The sequence below is a fragment of the Rhipicephalus sanguineus genome, chromosome 2 (genome assembly GCF_013339695.2).
Source record: "Rhipicephalus sanguineus isolate Rsan-2018 chromosome 2, BIME_Rsan_1.4, whole genome shotgun sequence".
NCBI classification, from domain to species: Eukaryota; Metazoa; Arthropoda; class Arachnida; order Ixodida; family Ixodidae; genus Rhipicephalus; species Rhipicephalus sanguineus.
Window position 1 is genome coordinate 94,541,956 of NC_051177.1, and position 21,803 is coordinate 94,563,758.

The 21,803-nt window shown below is 41.5% G+C and overlaps 1 protein-coding gene and 1 long non-coding RNA gene across 2 annotated transcripts; both read right to left on the bottom strand.

Annotated features, from left to right (window-relative positions):
- Window positions 1-2,073: 2,073 nt before the first annotated feature.
- LOC119383417 (uncharacterized) lies at window positions 2,074-9,866 on the bottom strand. The gene is made up of 2 exons (XR_007415121.1): window positions 2,999-9,866; window positions 2,074-2,930 (listed from the first exon to the last, which is right to left on the bottom strand). It is a non-coding gene; the product is annotated as an uncharacterized LOC119383417 (long non-coding RNA).
- Window positions 9,867-10,804: 938 nt separating this feature from the next.
- Window positions 10,805-21,750, bottom strand: LOC119383416 (GTP:AMP phosphotransferase AK3, mitochondrial). The gene is made up of 5 exons (XM_049412503.1): window positions 21,426-21,750; window positions 21,108-21,337; window positions 17,912-18,039; window positions 14,811-15,002; window positions 10,805-11,124 (listed from the first exon to the last, which is right to left on the bottom strand). The coding sequence occupies exons 1-5, from the start codon at window positions 21,479-21,481 to the stop codon at window positions 10,951-10,953; spliced, it is 780 nt and encodes a 259-aa protein (XP_049268460.1). The 5' UTR covers window positions 21,482-21,750; the 3' UTR covers window positions 10,805-10,950.
- Between the last annotated feature and the right edge of the window lie 53 nt (window positions 21,751-21,803).

Here is a 21,803-nt window from a genome sequence, read left to right on the forward strand (position 1 = left end):
AAACCATCGGATTTCAATTTCTCCACAAAGAGCCCTCCACAAAGAGGGACTTTTCTCCGTGTGCTGTACTGTTGCCCACGTTATCTTTTGATATAGTAGTCAAATTTTGTTTATTCTTGTGGCACTTGGAAGCTTTCAGTGTTCCTACACGCAATAATACTAATAAATTATAGTATCTTTCATGTGAAAGGTTTTTTTTGCAATACAACTGATAAAAATTCTGGCGTTCCCAACCACCATATCAGACGTGGCAATAACTTTCATAAGAATAGAGCAGAAGTTGCAATGGTACTCTAGTCGTGATCTCTGGTTGTTCTAGTACATGCCCATATAAATTTTTCTAGGATATTCAATAATTGCAGAAAAGCTGGTCAAGGTGATTTTTCATAATATATTAAATATCTCAAGAACTACTTCAGATTAAAAAAAAATGAATTGCATATCTGCTTCTAGCAGGCTAAAATATGCATTGCCAGAAAATTTCATTTGTATGTGATAAATATTATTTTTTTAATGACCAGTGACACCCCTTAAACCATATCTGATAACCATCACATGTACGTGTAGTCTGCTTCAGAGGCTTCTAATAAGAAAGTTTGGCAGTTATCAAACCTACAGTTTTGCCAACACAGCTTGAATAGCATACACTACACAGGCAAAGTAAAACTTCTCCGCAATTAGCCTTAGCATCAAGCTTTTCTTGTGACATGGTGAGTGATAAATTTTAATGTTATAAAGCAACACTCGCGTTATCAAAGCCACCGAGGAAAATGACTCCAGTCTAATGCTTGCAATCTTCTCATTTGCATCAGCTTTTTATGCGGTACACTGCCATTACAATGAAGGCACCGTTGTCGAAAACTGCAACCACAACACCCTCAGACACTAGTTTCCCATTGTGGGTATGCTCCAGCTTGTACTCCACAACAATCAGCATTCAAAGAAAAGAACTTGACCAATTTGCCAATTTGTAATAAAGAATGAGCAGACGCTTTGCGAAGCATTTCAGGTCACGTTCACATCGCCTTCTCATTCGCTTGACGTGTTTCACTTCTCCCAAGTTTTTCGTGGATAGCCATGCCACAAGGAAAAGAATGTCCCTGCTCATTACAATCGCAGTTGCAAAATCTCCTAGGGTGCCTTCTGCAATGTAGAGCTGCGAAGTACCCACTGCGCCATTATTGACCATTCTGCGAAGTAGCAAAGTAGCCACTGCCCATCTGTAGGGCACTACACGCACTTTGTTGATGCGGCAGCTAATGATGAGGATGACGAATTACTGCTCAGTCATCTGTGATGGGTGGGCAGCATTAAACCACTCATACATTACACAATAATACATGTAGTGTGACACCTAGTGCAATCCTACACTTCTGCCATGTAATATTACATCTGTTAATGTGACTCCTCGTTTGACATGACGCCTGTTTGAGGTCTTTTTCCAAAGCAGTTTCAAGCATTTGCAAGGTTCTGTGGTAGAAGACATGACTGCTATGCAGCATGCCTGGATTCGATTGATGCACGAACCGCTGATTTTTATTCTTTGCATTCGTCAGGATTTTTTGCTCGCGGACAATGCTGCCAACGACAACACATTTTCTGCGATGTGGGCTCTTTAGTGTCAACATGTTGATATCTGTTTGGCCTATTGTGAAGTAAGCGGAGACATACCAACTTACGGTGCAATTACATATCAGGGAATAAGCACACTTGAATATACCAGCCACTGCAGCTAGCATTGTTTGCAATTTATTCACCAAAACATAACAGACAGATTTCTGGAAAGCCAGATTCCTAAACATTAATCAAATATAGCCATAACAGGGCCAGTTTTTGTAGCAATGCGTTATGCTTAATTCTATGCCGGTTTTATTCAACACTGACGGCTAGCCAATTCCACTGATAACGTGGGCGGGCCATCTATCTGACCTATGGCCCAGCCCAAAAAGCATGAAAAGGTATTAGCATCACAAAAGGCATTGCTACAAAGCACTGGCCCTGCAATGATAATAGCAATGACTTCAACAAATACTGAATCTCTTGTCAAAACATCAGTAAAAAAGCAGGGCCAGCGACAAGGTCTTTGCCTTTATTCAAACCAAAACAGTTTAATGAAGTATAAAGCACATTAGCATGCCAGTAAAAAAATATATAAAAAAGTAAAACAAAAATAGACTTTAAATAATACTTGAATACAAGATCATTTCCCATAAATGTAGTGCCTCAGTACAAAAATATAGTACAGCACAACACTTAACACATCAGTGCTCATATGGGATGCCTAGCTATGGCAGGTCAGAGGTACTGAGACATGCATTCTCAGCAGAACAAAGCATTCAGGCTTAGCTCTGCATGGAAAAAAATGTTTTACACCCACCTGCGATCTAAACAGGTCAATAAAGTTTGGAAAGCATCCAACTTAGGCAAAAAAATATAGCGAACATAACTACAAGTGACAAGTGTTATAACATTTAACACTCATAATTTCAAAATGAAGAATAGAGCAGAATCTCGGTAAATAAACATTGCTTAAAATGGCATTGCTGCTTAAACAAAACATCTGCCTCTAATTTGGTTTCATTTAGCGAAGTTTCGATTAGCAAGATTCTACTGTACCTAAACAGCCTGAAATAACACACACTTAAGACAGCTTCTATGAGTGTGGCCCTCAACACCACAACCTAGCAAACACTTAAGGACGTAGATGGAGCTGCCTCATCTATAGATAACAAGCATGCCATTTATCACGGTATGATCTCACAGGTATTTCACAGCAGCTTTTAATCTCATGCATCAGAGGAGTCCCCGAACAGTTTTGTCACCCAAGTTCCTTTGCTCACATTAGTGTTTAATGGCATCAATAATTTAAAGGCATATGATGACGCAGTTAAACAAGTTCCATGAGGCCGAAAAATGCACTGTACCATTGTCTTTCCACGTGTATGTTCAAAGCTTCCAGCTTGTTTCATCTGGTCGCATCTGCATCACTGAAGCTTACTTTCTTATTCTCATTGCATGGATCACTTGAACAGGACCTTAGTCTCAAAAGGAGGAAAACTTGACATGAGATATCAAGCTCCTTCAAAAAGTCCATTGTTTACATGTCAGCATGCTGCACATAATTTTTTCCTTTTTTTTCACCAACGTATTCGTAAGCACGTCCTGTTCTCTCACACATGAAACCAGATGCAGTTTAATGTAGTTTCATGTGAATAAAATCGCAGCAGAGCCCCTTACTAGTAATTTATAAACCACCTTGGAACATCACAGACATGACGAAGAAGGGGGAAGAAAACGGACTCGTAACAGGAGGCTCATGATTGTGCTGGTAACAGGCTACACCTGCAAGACGACAGGCACTGAAAAAATATGCAACTGCGAGATGAATGCTGTGACATGATTGTATACTAGACTTTCCTAAGAAACTACATCCAGCAATTACCAGCATGTGAAGCGAAAGCTGCTAAACATAGTTCATCTTGAGCAAGATTTGATTGAACCAATGCCCTGAAACGACTTAACCAAGATGAACAGCATTGATATGGCTAGCCATGTTAAGCAAAACAAGGCATGACAGTCATACTAGCATGAAAACACGGTAAAAACAGACCTACCCACGTAAGAAACTGAAAAAAAAGGAAAACTACAGTCCCAACCAAGACATTTTTAATTTGGTGAAATATACTAAAAGCTGATGATTCAGAACTTTCGCTGTTAAAGAGTCACAGGCTTTGTTTTACAGAGACATTATCAGCACACACTTTGCCTTGTAGTCTCCGCAAAAATGACTGGTGCCACATATCTTCATAACTGCACTCACAACACATGCACGTAACAGTGGCAGAAATTTTGATTGCCTTCATACATCAGGTTAACAAGTCAGTGTCACAGTTGGTGTCAATGTAATTTATGAGTATGAAAAATTGGGCATTGAAGAATTCAGTGAGTGGTTGTATTCAAATTCTTTGAAATTAAGTTTTCCCGTAACATATTGTGCGCCAATGAAAATATTAAAATTATTCATGTCAACACACAAGTGCTAACGAGCCCTAAAAATTTCTTATGGCATTTTAATATAAAATTCTTAATGTCAATAGGCATGCAAAAATTTTGGTGCATCTGGGTATTGATAGTGTTTGAGTGTTTCTGCAAGTATATTAACAATAATAATCAGAGAATACATTTTGTATGCTTCTCGGCTTTATCACTGCCTGATAAATAACAAAACAGTCCAAAGGGCAAAGCAGTGGAGCCGGTACATCGTTGTCAGTTCCCATGAAAATCATTGTAACAGTACAAAGCACTTGCCTAAGCATAAGCACACAGTTCAAGGGACAATGCCTCAGATATGCTATACAGTCAACCTTTTGTGAAAAAAAGTGTGCTGTACATGTGACATCAGGCACTGAACACACAGACATGGTAGGCAGTACCAGGCTTTCAATAAGTTTCATGGAGGATGGGTTCAAAGTTCGTGATGGAGGTTTTCGTTTAAAAAAAATTTCAGCACAACGCAACTGAGCAAATGTGCTTGAGCGATTTCTCTCAGTTCAAAGCATTCAACTGTTCACCAAATTGCATGTTGCAAAAGTTATATACACCATAACTTTATCTGAACATTTATAAAATATTAAGCATTATGGACAAAGTTTGCAATGGGATTAGACAACATCCACGTTAAGGTTAAGACAAATAATCGATGTTGCACACGCACCGTACAAAGCTAACAGTCATTGGTGTCACCCATTTTGATCAGTGGAGTGCACACAAAAGAAAGCACAATTTATTCAAAAGCAGTAGAGGATTGCATGGGGCATTAAGATTAGGCAATCCGCTAGGAAACATTTAAGCATGCACTCCTTAGAGCTCCCAGCCCAGAAGATACTCTTACATGAAAGCAAGTTTGCTTTTACGTACTGTATTTGATATATATATACATATATAACTTATTTTTTAACCGAGCACCAAGTGCAATAAACATGCGCTCACTAGTACCTATATACTTCATTATTATGAAATAAGAGCTCTGGACCTCTCGCCTTTTAAGAACATATTTGGACTTACGAATGTCAAGTGTCATTATTTACTGACACCGAAACTTTACTTTTAGAAGCACAGCAGGCAACGCTTCTAAAGAATGAAGGATAGGAAAGAACAAATTTCACCAATTTTGTGAATTAATACATTACAGGGCCGTGCTAACCTTTTGATAACTTATCCATACACTTTGAAAGGGGCAACAACATGAAAAGAATGACAAAGTGAACACGGTAGCAGTCGAGTGACATACTGCGGTAACGGTGGTTAGTACTATTACTGTACTGCGTTCAGAACTGCGCCAATCAGTCAGAACAACACACCAGTGGACTTGGGTAGTTTGGCTACACACATTTATTGGGTGACAGATCAATGAATGTAAAGAAGAAAGTCAGTAGGCTGCTTCTTGTATAAAATTACATTCAACTTTGAGGTTAAATACTGTTCACTATTTAAGATGAACTTCATTCCATCACATTCTGAACAACCACTAACAATTACAGTAACGTTAGAGGATAAACATAGCTCTAAGCAAAAGAGACAGTGGGCTGATGTCTTCAGTTTTGGCTGTATAGGCATTCGTTTCAGCAATGTAGTGACAACTGTGCTTTGGGTGAGCACCATATTAATATATATTTCGATGTGCAGTAACACAGTCATAAGCAACATGGGGCAAACTAGCACACAATGTCCAAGACATACAAAAGCCACACAAAAGTAGGGTGTGACATGAACATTCCAAAACCACGAAACCCATCTCAGTGCTCCCAACGCGCCGACAGGTTGGGTACTAAAGATAACTTCTAGTATTATAAAAAATGCGTGTTAGATAAAAATCAAGAAGATAAATGGTGCGCTCAGCCAACTGTGTTTCGTTAAGCAGGAACATATTTCTCTCATCCCCAACATTGCACTCCACAAATTCTTTAAAAACAGGGCTACCAGAAAAGCATCTCAAGGTGCTGCAATGCCACTGAGATCTCCAGTGGATACACGGCAGCTTTAATATTGCTTTCCAGGCATTTTGTTTTCTGAGATGAATGAGGACTAAGTAAAGCAATTCAAATTTATTTTATCGTTGCAGATCACAATTTTAACCTCGCTAGACCACAATCTGCAAAGGTACGCTTATAACAAAGCAAATACTTATTACAGCCCTTCTCATTATTCCAGGCTTCTTCGCTTGCTGACATAATTTAATAACTCCCACTGCCAAAGTAAAGTCTACGATGGCGACAGAATCATACATCATGCTCTCTTCAAGAAAGTATGAAGTTGTGCGACACTAAGCTACATTATCTCACAACCACAAACTCCTCCATCCAAGGCATAAGGATTGTGCAATGTTTCCCAAAATGTACAAGCTAAAATGAGAAATAATGACATAGTGAGGTGTCAGTCAGACTGAGAGAGCCTATCACGAAGAGCCAATCTGTAATGACAAGCAGAAGACCAAGGTAAACCCACTCCACAACTCGAGGGATGAAATTCACAACTTTCTTCCAGCAGTAGTGGCCATTTTCAGAGTTATTTAAGCAAACAACAAATAAAGTAGTGCCATGCAGCAGCGACCCTCCTGGTCTTCCTTCTGAGTGCTCTACATATCAGAGTGCAATGTGACTGATTAATTTTATCAACCCAGTGGAGATTGTTTTGATAAGCGCTTCAGCTTTTCAAGCACCTCTAATCAAACAAGGCAAAGCTTTAACTAGGAGGTTAAGAACAACAGTGAAACAATGGAAGCCTCAGCCCAGAGCCAACATTCCAACAAGGGGCTTAAAATAACAGTGAGCTGAGCTAGTTGGTAAGTATTCATTCTTTTTTAAAAAGACAGAGCGTGCAAACACGGACACAAGAAAGAAGTCAGGACACCACAAACGCCGACTAACAACTGAAGTAACGCACAACAGCAGAAAAGAAAGAAGGCACGAAAACTTATCTGCGTATGCCCATGCAATAGGCGAACCTATCAATCCAACAAGGGGATCGGCACTCTTCGGAGCGACAACTGCTTCTGGGAAGCTCCTCGGCAAATTTCCTATACGATAATACATTTCCTGTTAGCCGGATGCCTGCACATTAAGTCTGAGAAGTAGCTTCAAAATGCCGAGCTAGCAACACATGCGGTATTGAATAGAACGAACGTGGGAAAACTGCTATTGCTACAATGAAAAAAAATGTTTCCGTGTAGACTTTCTGTACTCATTTCAATTTTATTCACTACTTTCAGCACATACTAGAATATCCAACCACTTACATGCAAGCCCCTCACATACACAGCAGGCCCATCGTACTGAATTCCTAAAGGCAGCCCTTTCTTTTTGTACAGAGTTCAAAGTCTAGTAGTATACATGTTCTATCACAGAGCCTAGGAAAATACAAAATATGTGCAGATAATTGGAAATAGGACCATGTCAAGGAACTTCATCAATGGTGCAAAAATAAGTTTCATATCAGCACTTTCTCAAGCAGGTGCTGCAAGTTTTCTATAAAAAAAAAAATGAGCTATAAAGAAACTGAAGTGTATTGAATCCATCACGGAGTAACAGATCATGCATCACACTGTCATAAATAAGATGCGAAATTTGGAGCCCGAAAGCTTTCATGCATGTTCTACAAATTGCACCATTTTTGTATTCTGCATTTTCCAAAGCATCCTATTCCTCTTTAGTGTTTTACTCCTGCAAATATGGTAGCAGCCACTTGACCACAATCCACACAGGAGCTGATGTTTGGACTCGCATAAATTGCTTAGTTTCCAACTTTCATTTGTAAAAAGAAAGACAATATTCATGTATAAAAAGAAGATATGAATGCAAAAACTATATTATATCCAATGAAACTTCTAAATGCAGTAAAAAAAGCGTTGCAATGTACAAAATTCTTACTTAATCCCTTTAGCATCGCCGTTTCAAGGTTTATAAGCAGTAACGTCCAAAGTTTTATCTGACTGCCACTATACATTCATGCGTAATACGATCCAACCACAATGGTGGCACGGCCAATCTGCAACATAGAACAGATGGGCCACTGCAGTACTGATGATACGACTGAAATAAGTTCCACGTGGTCATCACTGTTTCGATGTTCCCAATTTCACAAACAAAGTTTCAACAAATTTTTCCACATCTTCAACTCACAGCCAAATAACTAAAATTGTTCAGCCAACAGAAACGGCAGTGTTCAAAACGATATTACATTAAAGCCTCAACTCGACAGCTTTGTCAGCATATGTCATAAAGTCAGAAGCTCGTAACGATGTGGTGTAGAAACATCCAAATTGTAATGCACACCACTAGCCTATACAAGTTATGAAACTGGCCTAACAACATGGGATATCAAAACTGCAGAGTAAAACTGTGTGGTCTTACATAATACAAAACTATACAACAGCACAGCGGAAGCACATCCCTTTGGACACAGCTGTATATGGTGTATAATGCTGTCAAACAGTTTATAAAACACTGACTAAAAATTACTCTCTGCCCAGCATCCAAAGGCATTTAATCACTCCTTTCCTCTAGCAAGGCACAGCCAACTGCACCAATTCGTTGTGAACCTATTACATAACACATTGAAAAACACACCTGAACACATTAATACAATGCGATGTATAAGATCCTGTAGAAAAATTCAGCATGCGAGTTTCCTCTCAGAGTCGAGGATTCATAACTTATGGCGGCAGCAATAATGACAGCATGCCTCGTTCACGCCTAACCGGAAGCCAACAATTTGAAAATTCAGTTTGCTGCATTCAGACCAAGGTAAAGGCAATGATTAACAAATGCAATGGATTTAAGCTAATTGATAAATATGCAATGCAGAGTTCCAAATTGGCCAGGGATTGATATTTGCTGTAGTTAAAACGTGCAAAGGTCACAAGAGAACAGCTAACCATGGAAGCCATACATACGTTACCTAACAAAAAAGGTATGCAGCATTTCATTTCAAGCAGCAACAATTATGCCAACCTAACAGCTGTTGCCAAACGTTTTCTCACAGGTATCAGTGGAAGAAAAAAATAAAACAAAAAAAAAACGAGAACACCAGACTAGTTTCACCACATTAGCGGTACGTTGCAAGAAAAGGAGTAATTTTGAGGGGTTTCTGAACGTAGAACACACAGATCTTTAAGACTATGAATGAAAAGAAATGTATAAAAAGGGAAGTAGGCAGGTGATATGATTTAAAAATGTTAGCCAGAGGAGACTAACCATGTTTACAGTGATATGAATCTGAGGCAGATCCTTCATTGCTCACTGCCACATGTCAGAACGTAGAATTTGTAAAAATATTACAGCATGTGTGCACGCAGAAACATTTTCGAACCACATAACCTCGACCACAACCTAGCAGAACAACATATCGTTCCCGTTCTATGCTAGTCCCCGATTCCGTTTTTTATTTGTTTCTTCCATTCTCCCTCTACACCACAAAGCTTACCCTATGAAAAATTCCCGAGTAACCATGTGTAGGGTGTCGGGTAACTACGAGGTGTGACGTTCTCGCAGTAATCTTTTTAACTTCCTTTGTGGTGCTTCTGTACTTTTACTGGAATGGGAAAGGTGAAATGCACATAGAGCAAGAATAGCAGCCTGTGAAAGAGGCTTCAAGAAAGCATACGCATAAATTTTTGCGTATCCTTAATCGTAGCAACCTCCCTTCAAGGTTCTTTTTTATTTTTTCACATATCATTACGCTACCAGGAGTTAAACTAAAAAATCACACCATCTCCCGCTAAAGGGGACCATGAGGCGATGTGAAGCAGTGTTTCGGCATGTAGAGCCCGCGTTTCAGAGGTGGAGTGGTGAGGGGGAAAGGGGAGAGGGGGAGGGGAGGAGAGAGGGGAAAGGGGAGAGTGGGGAAAGGGGAGAGGGAGAGATGGGAATGGAGAGGGGAATGAGAAAGGGAAATGAGATGGGGAAAGGGAAGGGGAGAAGGTTTGCGCATGTGCAGTAAGGGTGGTCACGCCGCACACCACCACCACCACCACCGGATTGAACTCCGCTATAAGATGCTTCACATCTAAAACAGACCGTTACCGAGGCTGCATTCTAAGCCAATTATTTCTAAAAACACACTCACTTTTCATCAATATCACTCCTTCTGAAGCAATGGCCATTCTGTCAATGCTCTAAAGTACTATGAGAAATAAAAATAGCACTGATCAAGTGGAAGCACACACATAATTTTGTTACACGGCCTCTACCGGCTAACCCAACACGCATTGACAGCAACATCTACAACTTATGGGTACTGAACAAAGATCCTTATGTGTTAGGCTTATCAAACAATTTCCTTTAAGGGACCCTGAAACGATTTTTGAAATTTTGTCAGCTTTCAGGCTACAGCATTATCAAATCATTCGCACCACGAATTAAGTGACGCACCGTGTCTCAAGGCAGCTGCAGGCAATTATAGTCATGGCCTCCTTCTTTGCACTGCTTCGCCTCCTACAATTGCTAAGTAAGAAGGACGCAGGAAGTAGAAAACTGGTTCGGCTGAGCCGCTGAATCTGTAGCAGTCACATGTTTAAAGTCTTGTAATAAATTACACAGTTGACACAGAGACCTTAAATCAGTCTGCAAACGATTCTTAGCACTTGCTTTACTAAATCAATGCGTTTGTACCGTTTAAGGGTCCCTTTAAAAGTGCTTGTCTTCTGCAGAATCAGGTGATTTACCTGGTCCGACTGAAAAATGTTTTTCACTGATCTTTAGCGGGACGCTCACTAATGCCCTTTTTAATGTACAGCGAATGCCCAGCCTTTTCAAAGAGGAATGGTACTTAGGAATGCATGCCTGCCGTAAGCCTGTCAACTGATTCAACACCAAGGCCTCTTTGAAGGAGCAACCAGCCAATAACGTGGCATGACGTGCTGCCAGTGTTGGTGACTGCATGCGACGCACTCCTTCAATCTATGCTCAGCGCACGGACAGGCTTGCGAAGGCTGCTGAGGTACTTGTAGACGTGCGGCCAGATCTCCTTGGACTTTGTGCCGTGGAATTCGTGCAGGAGGCCTTTCTTGTCGTAGTAGGCCAGCAGGGGCTCAGTCTGGGCTCGGTAGGTCGCCAGACGAGCTCGCACCTGTCGACCAGTGCAGGCCATGACCAACGTTAGCATATTCTGCCATGCCACGCGTGTGTGTGTTGAATGCTATTCATTTTTAGCACGGTAGCTGACGGAGGCTCATTCGAAACACAAGTGTCACAAAAGTGCACAGACTGATCCAACATATATATACATATATTCTTTCTTTTCTTTTTGTCTTTACGTGTTACTGTTATGCTCTGCAGATACATGCCATAATTAGTTTTCAAAGTGCTATAATGTCAGTAAATTACTTTTGCATGCACACTTATTGCTTTGCTGTTTGCGACGTTCTTTTTATACGCTATCTTACATATTTTCCTTTTTTTTTCCCCTAAAGTACCTATCATCAATTGCTACGCTCTGTAATGTCAGTAAAATATGTGTGTTTGTATATTTATTATTTTGCTACGTGACCTGCGCTTTTTCATAATTACATTTTAGTGAATCCCAACTAGCCTTAGGCTGGGGATTCAGATGCGTTTTTCCATTTATTACATTTTTGTAAATTGTTTAGTGTCAGTAAATTCACACTTAAAATTCAAATTCAAACCATGCTGAGGCTGCTTGCCAGGTGTTAGGGTCAATGAAAGCTGCATTGAAGGAGTCCAACACAAAATTTTCAACTTGTCACATTAAAGATCTCACCCTTTTAAACCTTGGAAAACATGCTGTCAGTGCCACAGCATCCTAACTAAGTATAACATTACATATAATTTATAGCCTACTACTAGGCTTGTGCGAATATTCGAGCAGTTCGGATATTCGCAGGAATATTAGAGTATTCAAATTCGCTTCGAAACGAATTTAAATTATTCGACATTTTGAAGTATTCAAAATGAGCGAATAGACATAAACTGCATGCAACCCCCTGTAAAGGTGGTTTCACTGCAGTGGAGGGGTGCTCTACCGTGAATAAACCTTTCCAGGGAAAATCAGCACTGCCGCGAAGCCCCACTTCAAAGTTAAATGAACAAATTACCCTCACATCGATTCATCATTTTTTAAGTTTAAAAGCTCGTTATACCGGCTTATATGCTCTAAGTGTAGTAAATTTTTAAACATAACATATTTTACAGGTTATCACTTGCATTCGACCAAAAGTGAAATCCTGCTACTATTCAAAGTTGCTTCCACTTCCCCTTGAACCAAAAAGAACGACACTTGCACATGCCTTGTTTCAATTTTAAAAAATATTGTGCAGGTTAGTTGAGTCATGACAAATATGCTCATTTTCTTTCTAATATGTGACATATACTATTCGAACTCGATTCGAAATTATTCGACCAAATCACCATTCGCTTCGAACCTAATTACTATTCGCACAAGCCCACCTACTACGCATGTAATAACCTACTACAATGCATACTGTAATAGTACAGCCTGTACTAATACTTCTTTCTCCAAATTAGTTTCGGCTTCCAGGAGCTGCGTACACCATAATGTAACATTTAGCCAGCTCACTCCATTCTGGTTATTAATGCGGCTACCAGATGTAAGTGCAGCAGGAATAAGCATGCACTGCAGGAGACCTGATGACAGTCAATATTATTTAAAAAATGACATTTGCTTGTATGATGTCTAGCAAACGACTTTTCTCAAATACCCTAACTGTACGAGTGAAAATGAGGCAGACTGCCCCAAAATTGCCTCAATAGAGACCATTTTTTCCTTGTACATGAATAAATGAAATTAAAGCTGCAGCAATACAAAATTTACGGATTCGTGCTTTCAAACAGAATGGAAAGTTAGGCTATACAACATTCTCGACTTGCACACTTCTCAAGAACTGTGTTTGCGATAGAAATGCGGTCCGTAAATTCCAAACTTTTTGGCATCAACAGAGCTCTGATAAGATGCGCACATACTATCTTCTTTTCTGTAATGGCTCATTTCTAAGGGTGCAAAGTATTTGAAATATTTGTACAACTAGATTCGCATTCAATATGAGAATTCAATACCTGAAGTTGGTGAACATTTCTACAGGGATATTTCTAAATGAATGCAGTGGAGTAACTGACAATCTGCTCAATAAGTTGCAGCTGTTCAATAAGAATTGCATGTGTCCAGGCAGCCTATACTAATTGTTGTTATCTGAATTTGCCAAAGCAATGGATCATTCAGACAATGCCGCTAGGTTTGTGCAATGTGCAGCGCTGTCATACAGTAAAACGTCATTGAATTTCAATCTTTCGGTTAATTAAACCCCAACGAAGGGTCCCTACACGCACATACTAATTGGATATTCCAATGTGAATTGTCAGCACGAGCACTTCTGATTCTGTCAAAACTAGAGCTGTGCGAATAGCAAAATTTTGGGTGCGAAGCGAATTCGAATATTGAAGTGTGAGTGCGAATCGAATCGAATATTTTTCGAATATTTCTCGAATATTTCTAGAATGTTTCTCGAATACTTCGAAGCGAAATTGCAGAAAAAATAGTTGGAGAGGATTCCTAAGCATATTCCTATGAGATAGCAACATGAATGTTTCTTTTCGCTAGGTTGATGAAGCACTGGCGGGGTGGTGTTTCATGCTGTCTTATCAAGAATGAGGCAATGTAGAGGCTGAATTGTATTTATGTACATGATTTGGTGCAATCAAAGTGTTGCCGACAACACCTAACATGTGATAGGCAAAGATGCCATTTCCTCAGCCTCTTTTCCTCTTTCTACTGTGGAAACCCAACTGATATGGCGGACAAGGGTGTGCTCCCTTCAAGTCCGGAGTTCCAAATCTGCCTCGTAGACGTCGACACATAAGAACATCTGAAATTTTAGATGCTAAAAAGCTTCGGTATCCGATTTTTCGGACTTCCTGCCCAAATTTCAGGTCCAAAACAGCATTAATTGAGCCCCCACCTCTGCCGCATCTTTCATCACCATGTTGGAACCAGCGTTTGAGTTAATACATTTGAAACCGTAGCGGAGCTTGAAAGGCAGCTTTGCCGCAATACGGGGGTGTGATGAGGTGAAGCGTATTTAAAATATAGGGACCACTTTTAATTGGACGTTGACTGTGTCTTGGCTAAGTTCGACCGTAACGGAGCTTGAAAGGCAGCTTTGCCGCAATACGAGAGTGCAGTGAGGTGAAGCATATTGAAAATCTGAAGGGGTCACTTTCAATCTGACGTTGACTGTATTTGTCTTTGGGAAGTTCGAATAGTTCGAATAGTAAAATTCGAGTGCGAATCGAATCGAATAGCAAACACTATTCGAAAAATATTCGAAATTTCGATGTGCGAATATTCGAAATTTCGAATATTCGCACACCCCTAGTCAAAACCGACTCTACTCATAACTGTAGTTATGATTAGAGTAAACAACTCTAGTCCTAACCCTATTGGTTGCAACGTCATTGATACCACAAAGAGATAGTGAACATGTTGACGACAAGAAGTCTTCAACTGAAAATGACAATTCCTGGATCAGACTGACGTCTTCAACTGAAAATGACGACTCCTGGGTCAATACGTTCTAAGGTGAAAGCTCACAACAAAGATTTGTACCAATATTAATCGTGCCTTTCCTTTTTTCCAATAAAAATGTTCCGAAAAATGCCTTTGCATTGGGATGAGATAATAAGGCCTCTCTAACAAAATTTCATGTTTGCTTCGAGTTGTTAGTTCATCGCTGGAGGTTGCGGTTTCCTCCCGTTTGCAGAAGTGAATGTTTGCCATCTCACCGTAGCAGGTTTGTCGTCGGCCCGCTGCTCGAGTGGCTCCCCGGTGACGTCGTCCTTGAAGGGCACCTTGGGAGGGTTGAATTCCGTGTGGTATGTCCGACCGCTGGCAGCGTGTATCCAGCGGCCCTCGATTCGCTTCGTGATTTCTTCCTCAGGTACGGCCAGATTGAGCACGCAAGACAGCGCCGTGTCCTGTACGCAATCACACAAATGACATGATACAAACGTTGCGAGGCAGCTGCGGTAATTTCATCAGCATGGTATAGTATACATACAAGCATGCACGACAAACACATGATAGTAAGTGACATGTCATCACAGAAGTACACATAAGCGAACTGCGCAAACAGAATATCCCCGTGCGGTGCTAATCTAATCTCGTAAGATGAGCAGAGTGGCTAAACAAAACACTGTTCATTGCAGTCCACTGCTGTCCAGACTCGCAATACCTTTTCATTATGCTACCAACTATTTATTAACTCGAACTAGTCAACTTAGTCATCACCAAAAGGCCCTAAACCAGTCAGAGCACAAAAATGCATTGTCTACAGAAGTTTACAATGCCCTCTATGGCAAACAATTTAATTCAAATTAAATTCGGAGGCTTTTGTACCAAAACCACAGTCTACAGAGGATAGTGGTGAGAAAAGGGGCCGAGGGCAATACAGACATGTACCGTATTTACTCGAATCTAACGCGCACCTTTTTTTTGGTAAAACGAGTCCAAAAATCGCATGCGCGTTAGAATCGAGTACCGAAAAAAAAACTCGGTTATCATATTGCCATCGGCATTTCAAAATGGCCGCCTCCTACGCGCGGCGCGCCTCTGCTATTTCTGCCATTGTTTCAGTTCGTACGTGCGCTGAGGAGTTTGCCATCCCGTTCTGCATTCACATTGACGGCATGGAAGTGCCGACTCCAAATACTCGACGAGTGCACCACGATGCCGCATTTAAAAGAAAAGTTATTACATGTGCAGAGACGGACGGAAATGGGGCCGCATCGCGGTCGTTCGGAGTTCCCGAAACGTGCGTGCGAGACTGTCGCAAACAGAAGCAGAATATTTTTTACGACAAAGCTTCACGAAAAGGTTTCAGTGGACCAAAGCAGGGCCGGTTTCCCGAAATCGAAGAGCGTTTACAGCGACAAGGAGTGGTCCGACAGCGACGAGGACTGATCCATTACGCGACTCGTATCGCCGCCGTAGTGGTGACAGCTTTAGCGGCAAGGCCCGCTGTTTGACTATGTTTTATTTTTTTAAACTTTAGTTCTTTAAAACCCAAATACTTATTCTACGGAATGTGCGAAGGTTGACTCCTGCGGACTTTTTTGTTTTTTTCTCTCCGGAAACATGGGTGCGCGTTACAATCGATGTCATAATTTTTTTTTTTTTTGGTCGCGGAAAACGGGTGCGCGTTACAATCGAGGGCGCGGTAGAATCGAGTAAATACGGTAATACTGTTTTATTAGATGCATAGCAGCTCTTTGACTAGCCTGTGTAACGCTGTCCATCCGTCCGCACAAACACGAGGCAACGCGCTTCCCTCGGCGCAGGTGTTGGAGCGGTGCCAAGTAGGTCACGCCGCAGCTGAGCGTTGACGTCACGCACCCCTCGCACGCTTCCCTCGCAGGTGCGCGCGTACGTCACTCTCTCCCTCACCCGCCGGAGCGCCGCAGCTGCTGGCTCGAACGCCCGCTCACCTCCCGTGCCCGCGTTTCAAACAAACGTTTACACCAGTAAACGCTACACCGAGTTTCGCTTCAAACGAATCTTCCAGCGCTCAGCGTCTGTTCTTCTGTGTGGTCTTGTCTTTCGTTCCAAGCCTTCGCTCTCCCAACCCAGATATGTTCAACCAACTAGCCCAACAATTAATTATTTTGAATCTCTCACTCATGAATACTACTCTCTATTAATTTTTAAGCAACATCTTATTCATTAAAATACAACTCTGAAACTTTGGCGCTCATGCCGCCATTTCCATGCTATTCTAACACGGTGCAAAAAAGATGACTGTGTTCTATCATGCTTCTAAGTCTTCAGTTCACACCTTGAATGCGTAAAAGAAATTTTAAGCTAACAATAAAAAAGGCAGAAGGGTGTCCTGGGAGAAAATATTCAGTCTCTAGCCATCCACATAACATAACTGATTTTATTCCATTTAGCCAATTCTAACAGACATATTTGTCTGAAACATTTACTGAAAAAAAAATAACATGTGCCTTAGATTCCAGCATGAAACTATATCTGCTACGGCAACAGTCTGCTATATTACCATTCGCAATAAAAATTCTGAAGTCCGATAAAATTGCAATTTGCTGCACCTGTATGGGCTGCGTAAGGTTTGTGCCTGTAGGTTCGTCAGGCTATAATATATTCTCAATGCTGTGGATAATGGTGAGCTATGCTATAGTTAATCAACAACACTATAGTTGAAGATCAACAAGAACGACCAGCTTTTTTAATTGAGTTAGAACTACTGACCATTACTCTCTCCTTCCTACCATAAAAGACTGGCAAGTGAACAACCAAGAACATTGCAATTATAAATTGTTGAAGCGTGAGAATCGGTATATGTGTTACAATTTAGACCACTGCCGTTTTCGTTCCAGGCTGCAAAACTCGGATGTGTATTATAATCAAGCAAATGCGGTAAGCGCAACTTTATGCAAAATTACTGTCAGTGTGAACAACATGCCTATCCCAAGAAATGTGTTCACTTGATATCTATTGGAATGTAGGAAAACTTAAGGATGCATTGCCATGCTCTTGCACTGCATTATCTGTAGTGTACGTAGGGCACAAACAGTATAAAAGTTGTTCACAGCATATACCGTACAGTATTAACATATGATCCTTGTATGACCTATAACTGCTATTTGTAGTGATAATTTTATTGACAAAGTTATTTGCATGTGATTTGGATGAACAGTAAAGGTCACATTATGCACATTGTAAGGTATGGCACTGAACAAGCTTTGATTTTGGTAAAGCTGTAACTTTCACACAGGAACAACAGTGGAAACAAGGCGAGTATCTCGAATCCAGTCTTGTCACGAGGAGCCGAAGCATCTTACTACATTGCAAATGCAGGCATACCAACCTGATAAAGAGCTTCTGCCTGCGGCACAGTGCGAGGAAAACCATCAAGCAGCCAATGATCGTTCTTGTAGGTGTTGTTGATCTCATGGAGAATAAGCTTCGTCACTACCTCATCAGGTACCAGCTTCCCTGCAAACGAATCAGGTAGGGTTCAAATTGTGATTACCGGCACATTGGTGTTGTGTCAGTGATCACAGCATTTGTGAAATACCAGCTTACCACAAAGGAGTGCCACAGCAACAACGCTGGTAGCAACATTTTGTGATGCAGAATTTCCCCTAAGAGCACACAATTCCATTACTTACCATGCTCCATTTACCTGCTGACGAGTAAAGCCTTGGTAATGATATAACTATTAAGATGCTGTCCTTTTATGATTTTCTTTTAATGGGAACATTCATAAGGCCCCAAAAAACTTCAGGATGCATTGCAGTTTAAACTAAGTGCCACAAGGTGTCGCTAAAAGCTTTTACTGTTGTCTCTGGTTCGAATAACGCTGTTATATACAAAAGGTTACGAGTTTATGGATATGCTATACATTTATGGAATAAAGTCTAAAATTTTACAATCCGGAAAAAAAGACTAGATGGAAAGCATCTCATTTTTACGGCACAGAAAAAAGCTCTTTAAAAAAAAAGACTGCTTAAGTCAGCGATACTAGCAAGAATCAAACTCAAAGAGGCAGTTAACTGTCGCACGTTTCTCTGCATCCCGAGTTTGATTGCCTCGGTGACACCTGAAATGTTTTCTTTCATTACCATAATGAGTATTGTGTCCTTGCTTGTACTGATCTGTTGTTTCCTTCTTTTCAATTAACCCTCTGCATTGAAATGAAAGTGTCAGTTTGCACGTATCCAGTGTACCACCATGCTGTTCCATTTTACATGTTATACAGTAGTCGGCTTGCCTATTTTTCCACATGATGGTAAAGACTATGCTGATAGGTAGTTGGTACATTTTCACCAAAAATGAACGGGCTTCACAAACAGGAAAGGGAAGGCATAGCATCCTCACAGCTCTGTGCTTTTATTTATCTAATCCAGCTCGAGGGCGCACCCTCCTATGCGCAATCGCACGGTTAATGAAATTTTGGTGAGTAATAATCCCCTTTCTCATCTTTTATTCTGGCCAAAAAGGAAAAAGCAATGCAGTCAATATAAAACATGGAAGTACGTACGTCAGAGCTTCCCTGACAGGAGCCAAGTTAATTCTTTAAAATATGGGCGAGAGATTCAGGTGTACTTGAACCAAGGTACTTAAACCCCTTACACATAAACGGAAGAAAGATTTACATCAATACAAATGGGTGTAGCAACATGTGTGCCATCAATTCGATAACATGTGAAGTTGAGCTAGGTGGTAGGGATTCAATTGAACATAGGTAAGGCATGTGGACATGGACACAAAAGAGGTCTCTGGTGTCCGTGTACCTTCCTTCAAGATGAATCCACTTGAGCCTACTCAATCATTCGCCCATGTGGCTACATTGCAAACAAGGCTTTCCATAGGAGAACCAATACATTGTTACCCTCTTTCTTTGTCAGTGACATCCTATCCTTCATGACATTTTTTCTCAAACCAAAGAGATTTCCTATCTAATACCCGTGCCACACGGGCACAGAAAATGACATTCGGTAGTGAAGGCATTCAGTTGCCGAATGACATTTCTTTCGGCGGAGCTGCTACACGTCCAAACTGAATGACATTTGACTTGATGATGTCGATCGCAGCATCTTCTGTAGTGAGCAGTTGTTGAGTAGTAATAAAAAAATAAACATGCGTTTACGAGCTTCATATACCCCCGAGAGTAATTAAACGTAGAAATAAGCATATTACACTGCGGTAAGCTTTAGTTCGTTGCTTTCTTTTACGACGTTGCAGCCGACCGTAGTAACCTAAGACAACGCTAGTCAGATCCACAACGTAAAAAGAAAATGGCGCCTGTCGCAACCAAAATACAGCGTTTGAAGCGCTTGCGTAAGTGATTAGTGTAAATAAAAGACGTGAAAACTTTATTTTTAGCTGAATAGGATGTCGTTTTATATAACTTAGGTATACCGCACTTCGTCAGCTGTGCTGTCGAGAGTATGCATTTCTCAGTCGAATGAGTTCTGGCGATGGCATTAGGTGACGAATGGCATTTGGGCGAATGCCATTTCGTTCGTCCGTGTGGCACCGCACGAATGGCATTAAATCTGAAGGCATTAGGAGGCAAATGCCATTTTCTGTGCCCGTGTGGCACGGGTATAAGAAGTCTGCTACAATGACGTTACGACAGTAAGATCATGTAACTAAAGCTTAGCAGTTCTACATGATGACTTGTTTAATGCCGGGACAGATAACATTGAATTAATGTTGCTTCCAAGCATAGGCGTGCACACAGGGGGGGCAGGGGGGGGGCGGCCGCCCCCCCTAATAACCTCAGAGGGGGGGCGCAAAATCTGCCCCATACATTGACCCCCTATAGTCACCTAAGAGGGGGGGGGGCGCAAAATCTGTCTCGTCCATTGACTTACAAGGGGGGAGGGGGGCGCTGCGATGAACCTTCGCCCCCCCTGATGGAGAACCCTGCGCACGCCTATGCTTCCAAGACAAGTGCTACATGCCTTATGAATTCGGACTAACATACATGCAAATTGCGCCAAGCAATGTGGTTAAGCTGGACATAAAACAGCCTTTATTGTTTCCCTGCCTTTAAATCCTATGTAGTATGCCTCTGTGTGGGAAGCTACAAACATGCCTAACATGAGCAACGCGCTTTTTGCGCACTGTAACACGCATGTAGGGTGCAAAAGAAGCTCATACAATGCAGTTAATACAAGGACAAAAAATTATTTTCTTGAAGTGGTCAAATGGATTGGGAAAAGTTGGCCTTTCGGTTCCCGATAAACTGTTTTGCCCTTAATAATGTTATATCCTCTATCTGGAAATTGAAGACAGAGAGGAAATATAATCACGTCATACGCTTGAGCCTTCAGTACGCAAGTGCAACGCATGATTAGTGCACAACAGCTGTACAGCCTAGAGTCGACGGGCAGAGTACGCACAGTTGGAAAAACTGCAAGTGTCAGCGTAGCGCATGAGAGCCGACAATAGGGAACACAACAGAGGAACGGTCCGTTAGATCGTAGTTTGTGATAACACCAAAATAGTTTATAACTATGACAAAGGGGGCCTCGAATGTCAGTTCGCCTTACCCTTCTCCACGTAGGGTGCCATCTCCAGACCCAGCTGCGTCTTATTCCGCACGTTCTGGCGCATAAGTTCTCCGCAAGAGAGGTACTTGAGCGCGAAGTCTCTCACGATCCATTCGGATATCGTGCCTTTGCCCGATCCCGGTGGACCCATGATGACTGCACGGAACACCTTGGTCGCCATCGGCGTCTTTTCCGGCTCCCTGCCAGAAATCCCAATTTCTATACCGTAGCTGACGAAGAAAGCAAGATATCCGTTTCAAACCCGCGCACCAGCGGCGACAACGACGTCTCTATCAGCTTATCGCGGATACTACTGACCACACAGACAATTTGATTGTGGCGGCACCGTCTTGCGAGGCGAGAGGACGTTGCATCGGGCAGCAGGTTTGTGTGAAACTGGCTGGCGATCTCTAAAAACGACAGCCGCTTGACGTAAGAAACCTGGCAATGCTATTTGAATATCGCGCTATGTAGACGCCGCTTCTACCTAGTTTGATTGCACCGCGTCGAAGGGAATGGCCAACTAATATACAAGTAATGCCACACGAAGCGCCAAAACTACGAACTTCGTCACGCTGTGCTACGGAACCACGGAGCAGCCTCCTACGACCGTCTCCAACAGCTGACTTGGGGACAACTGCCAAGAAAATGTGGCAAACTAAACGATCAAAACATCAAAACACCACTGTTGTAGAC

Excerpts from the sequence above, each read along its gene's own strand:
- LOC119383416 (XM_049412503.1), bottom strand. The coding sequence starts at position 21,481 with ATGCAACGTCCTCTCGCCTCGCAAGACGGTGCCGCCACAATCAAATTG. Across the intron at positions 18,040-21,107 it reads GGCACCCTACGTGGAGAAGG|GGAAGCTGGTACCTGATGAG; the intron begins GTAAGGCGAACT and ends ATTCGTTTGCAG. Across the intron at positions 11,125-14,810 it reads CCGACGACAAACCTGCTACG|GTGCGAGCTCGTCTGGCGAC; the intron begins GTGAGATGGCAA and ends ACTGGTCGACAG.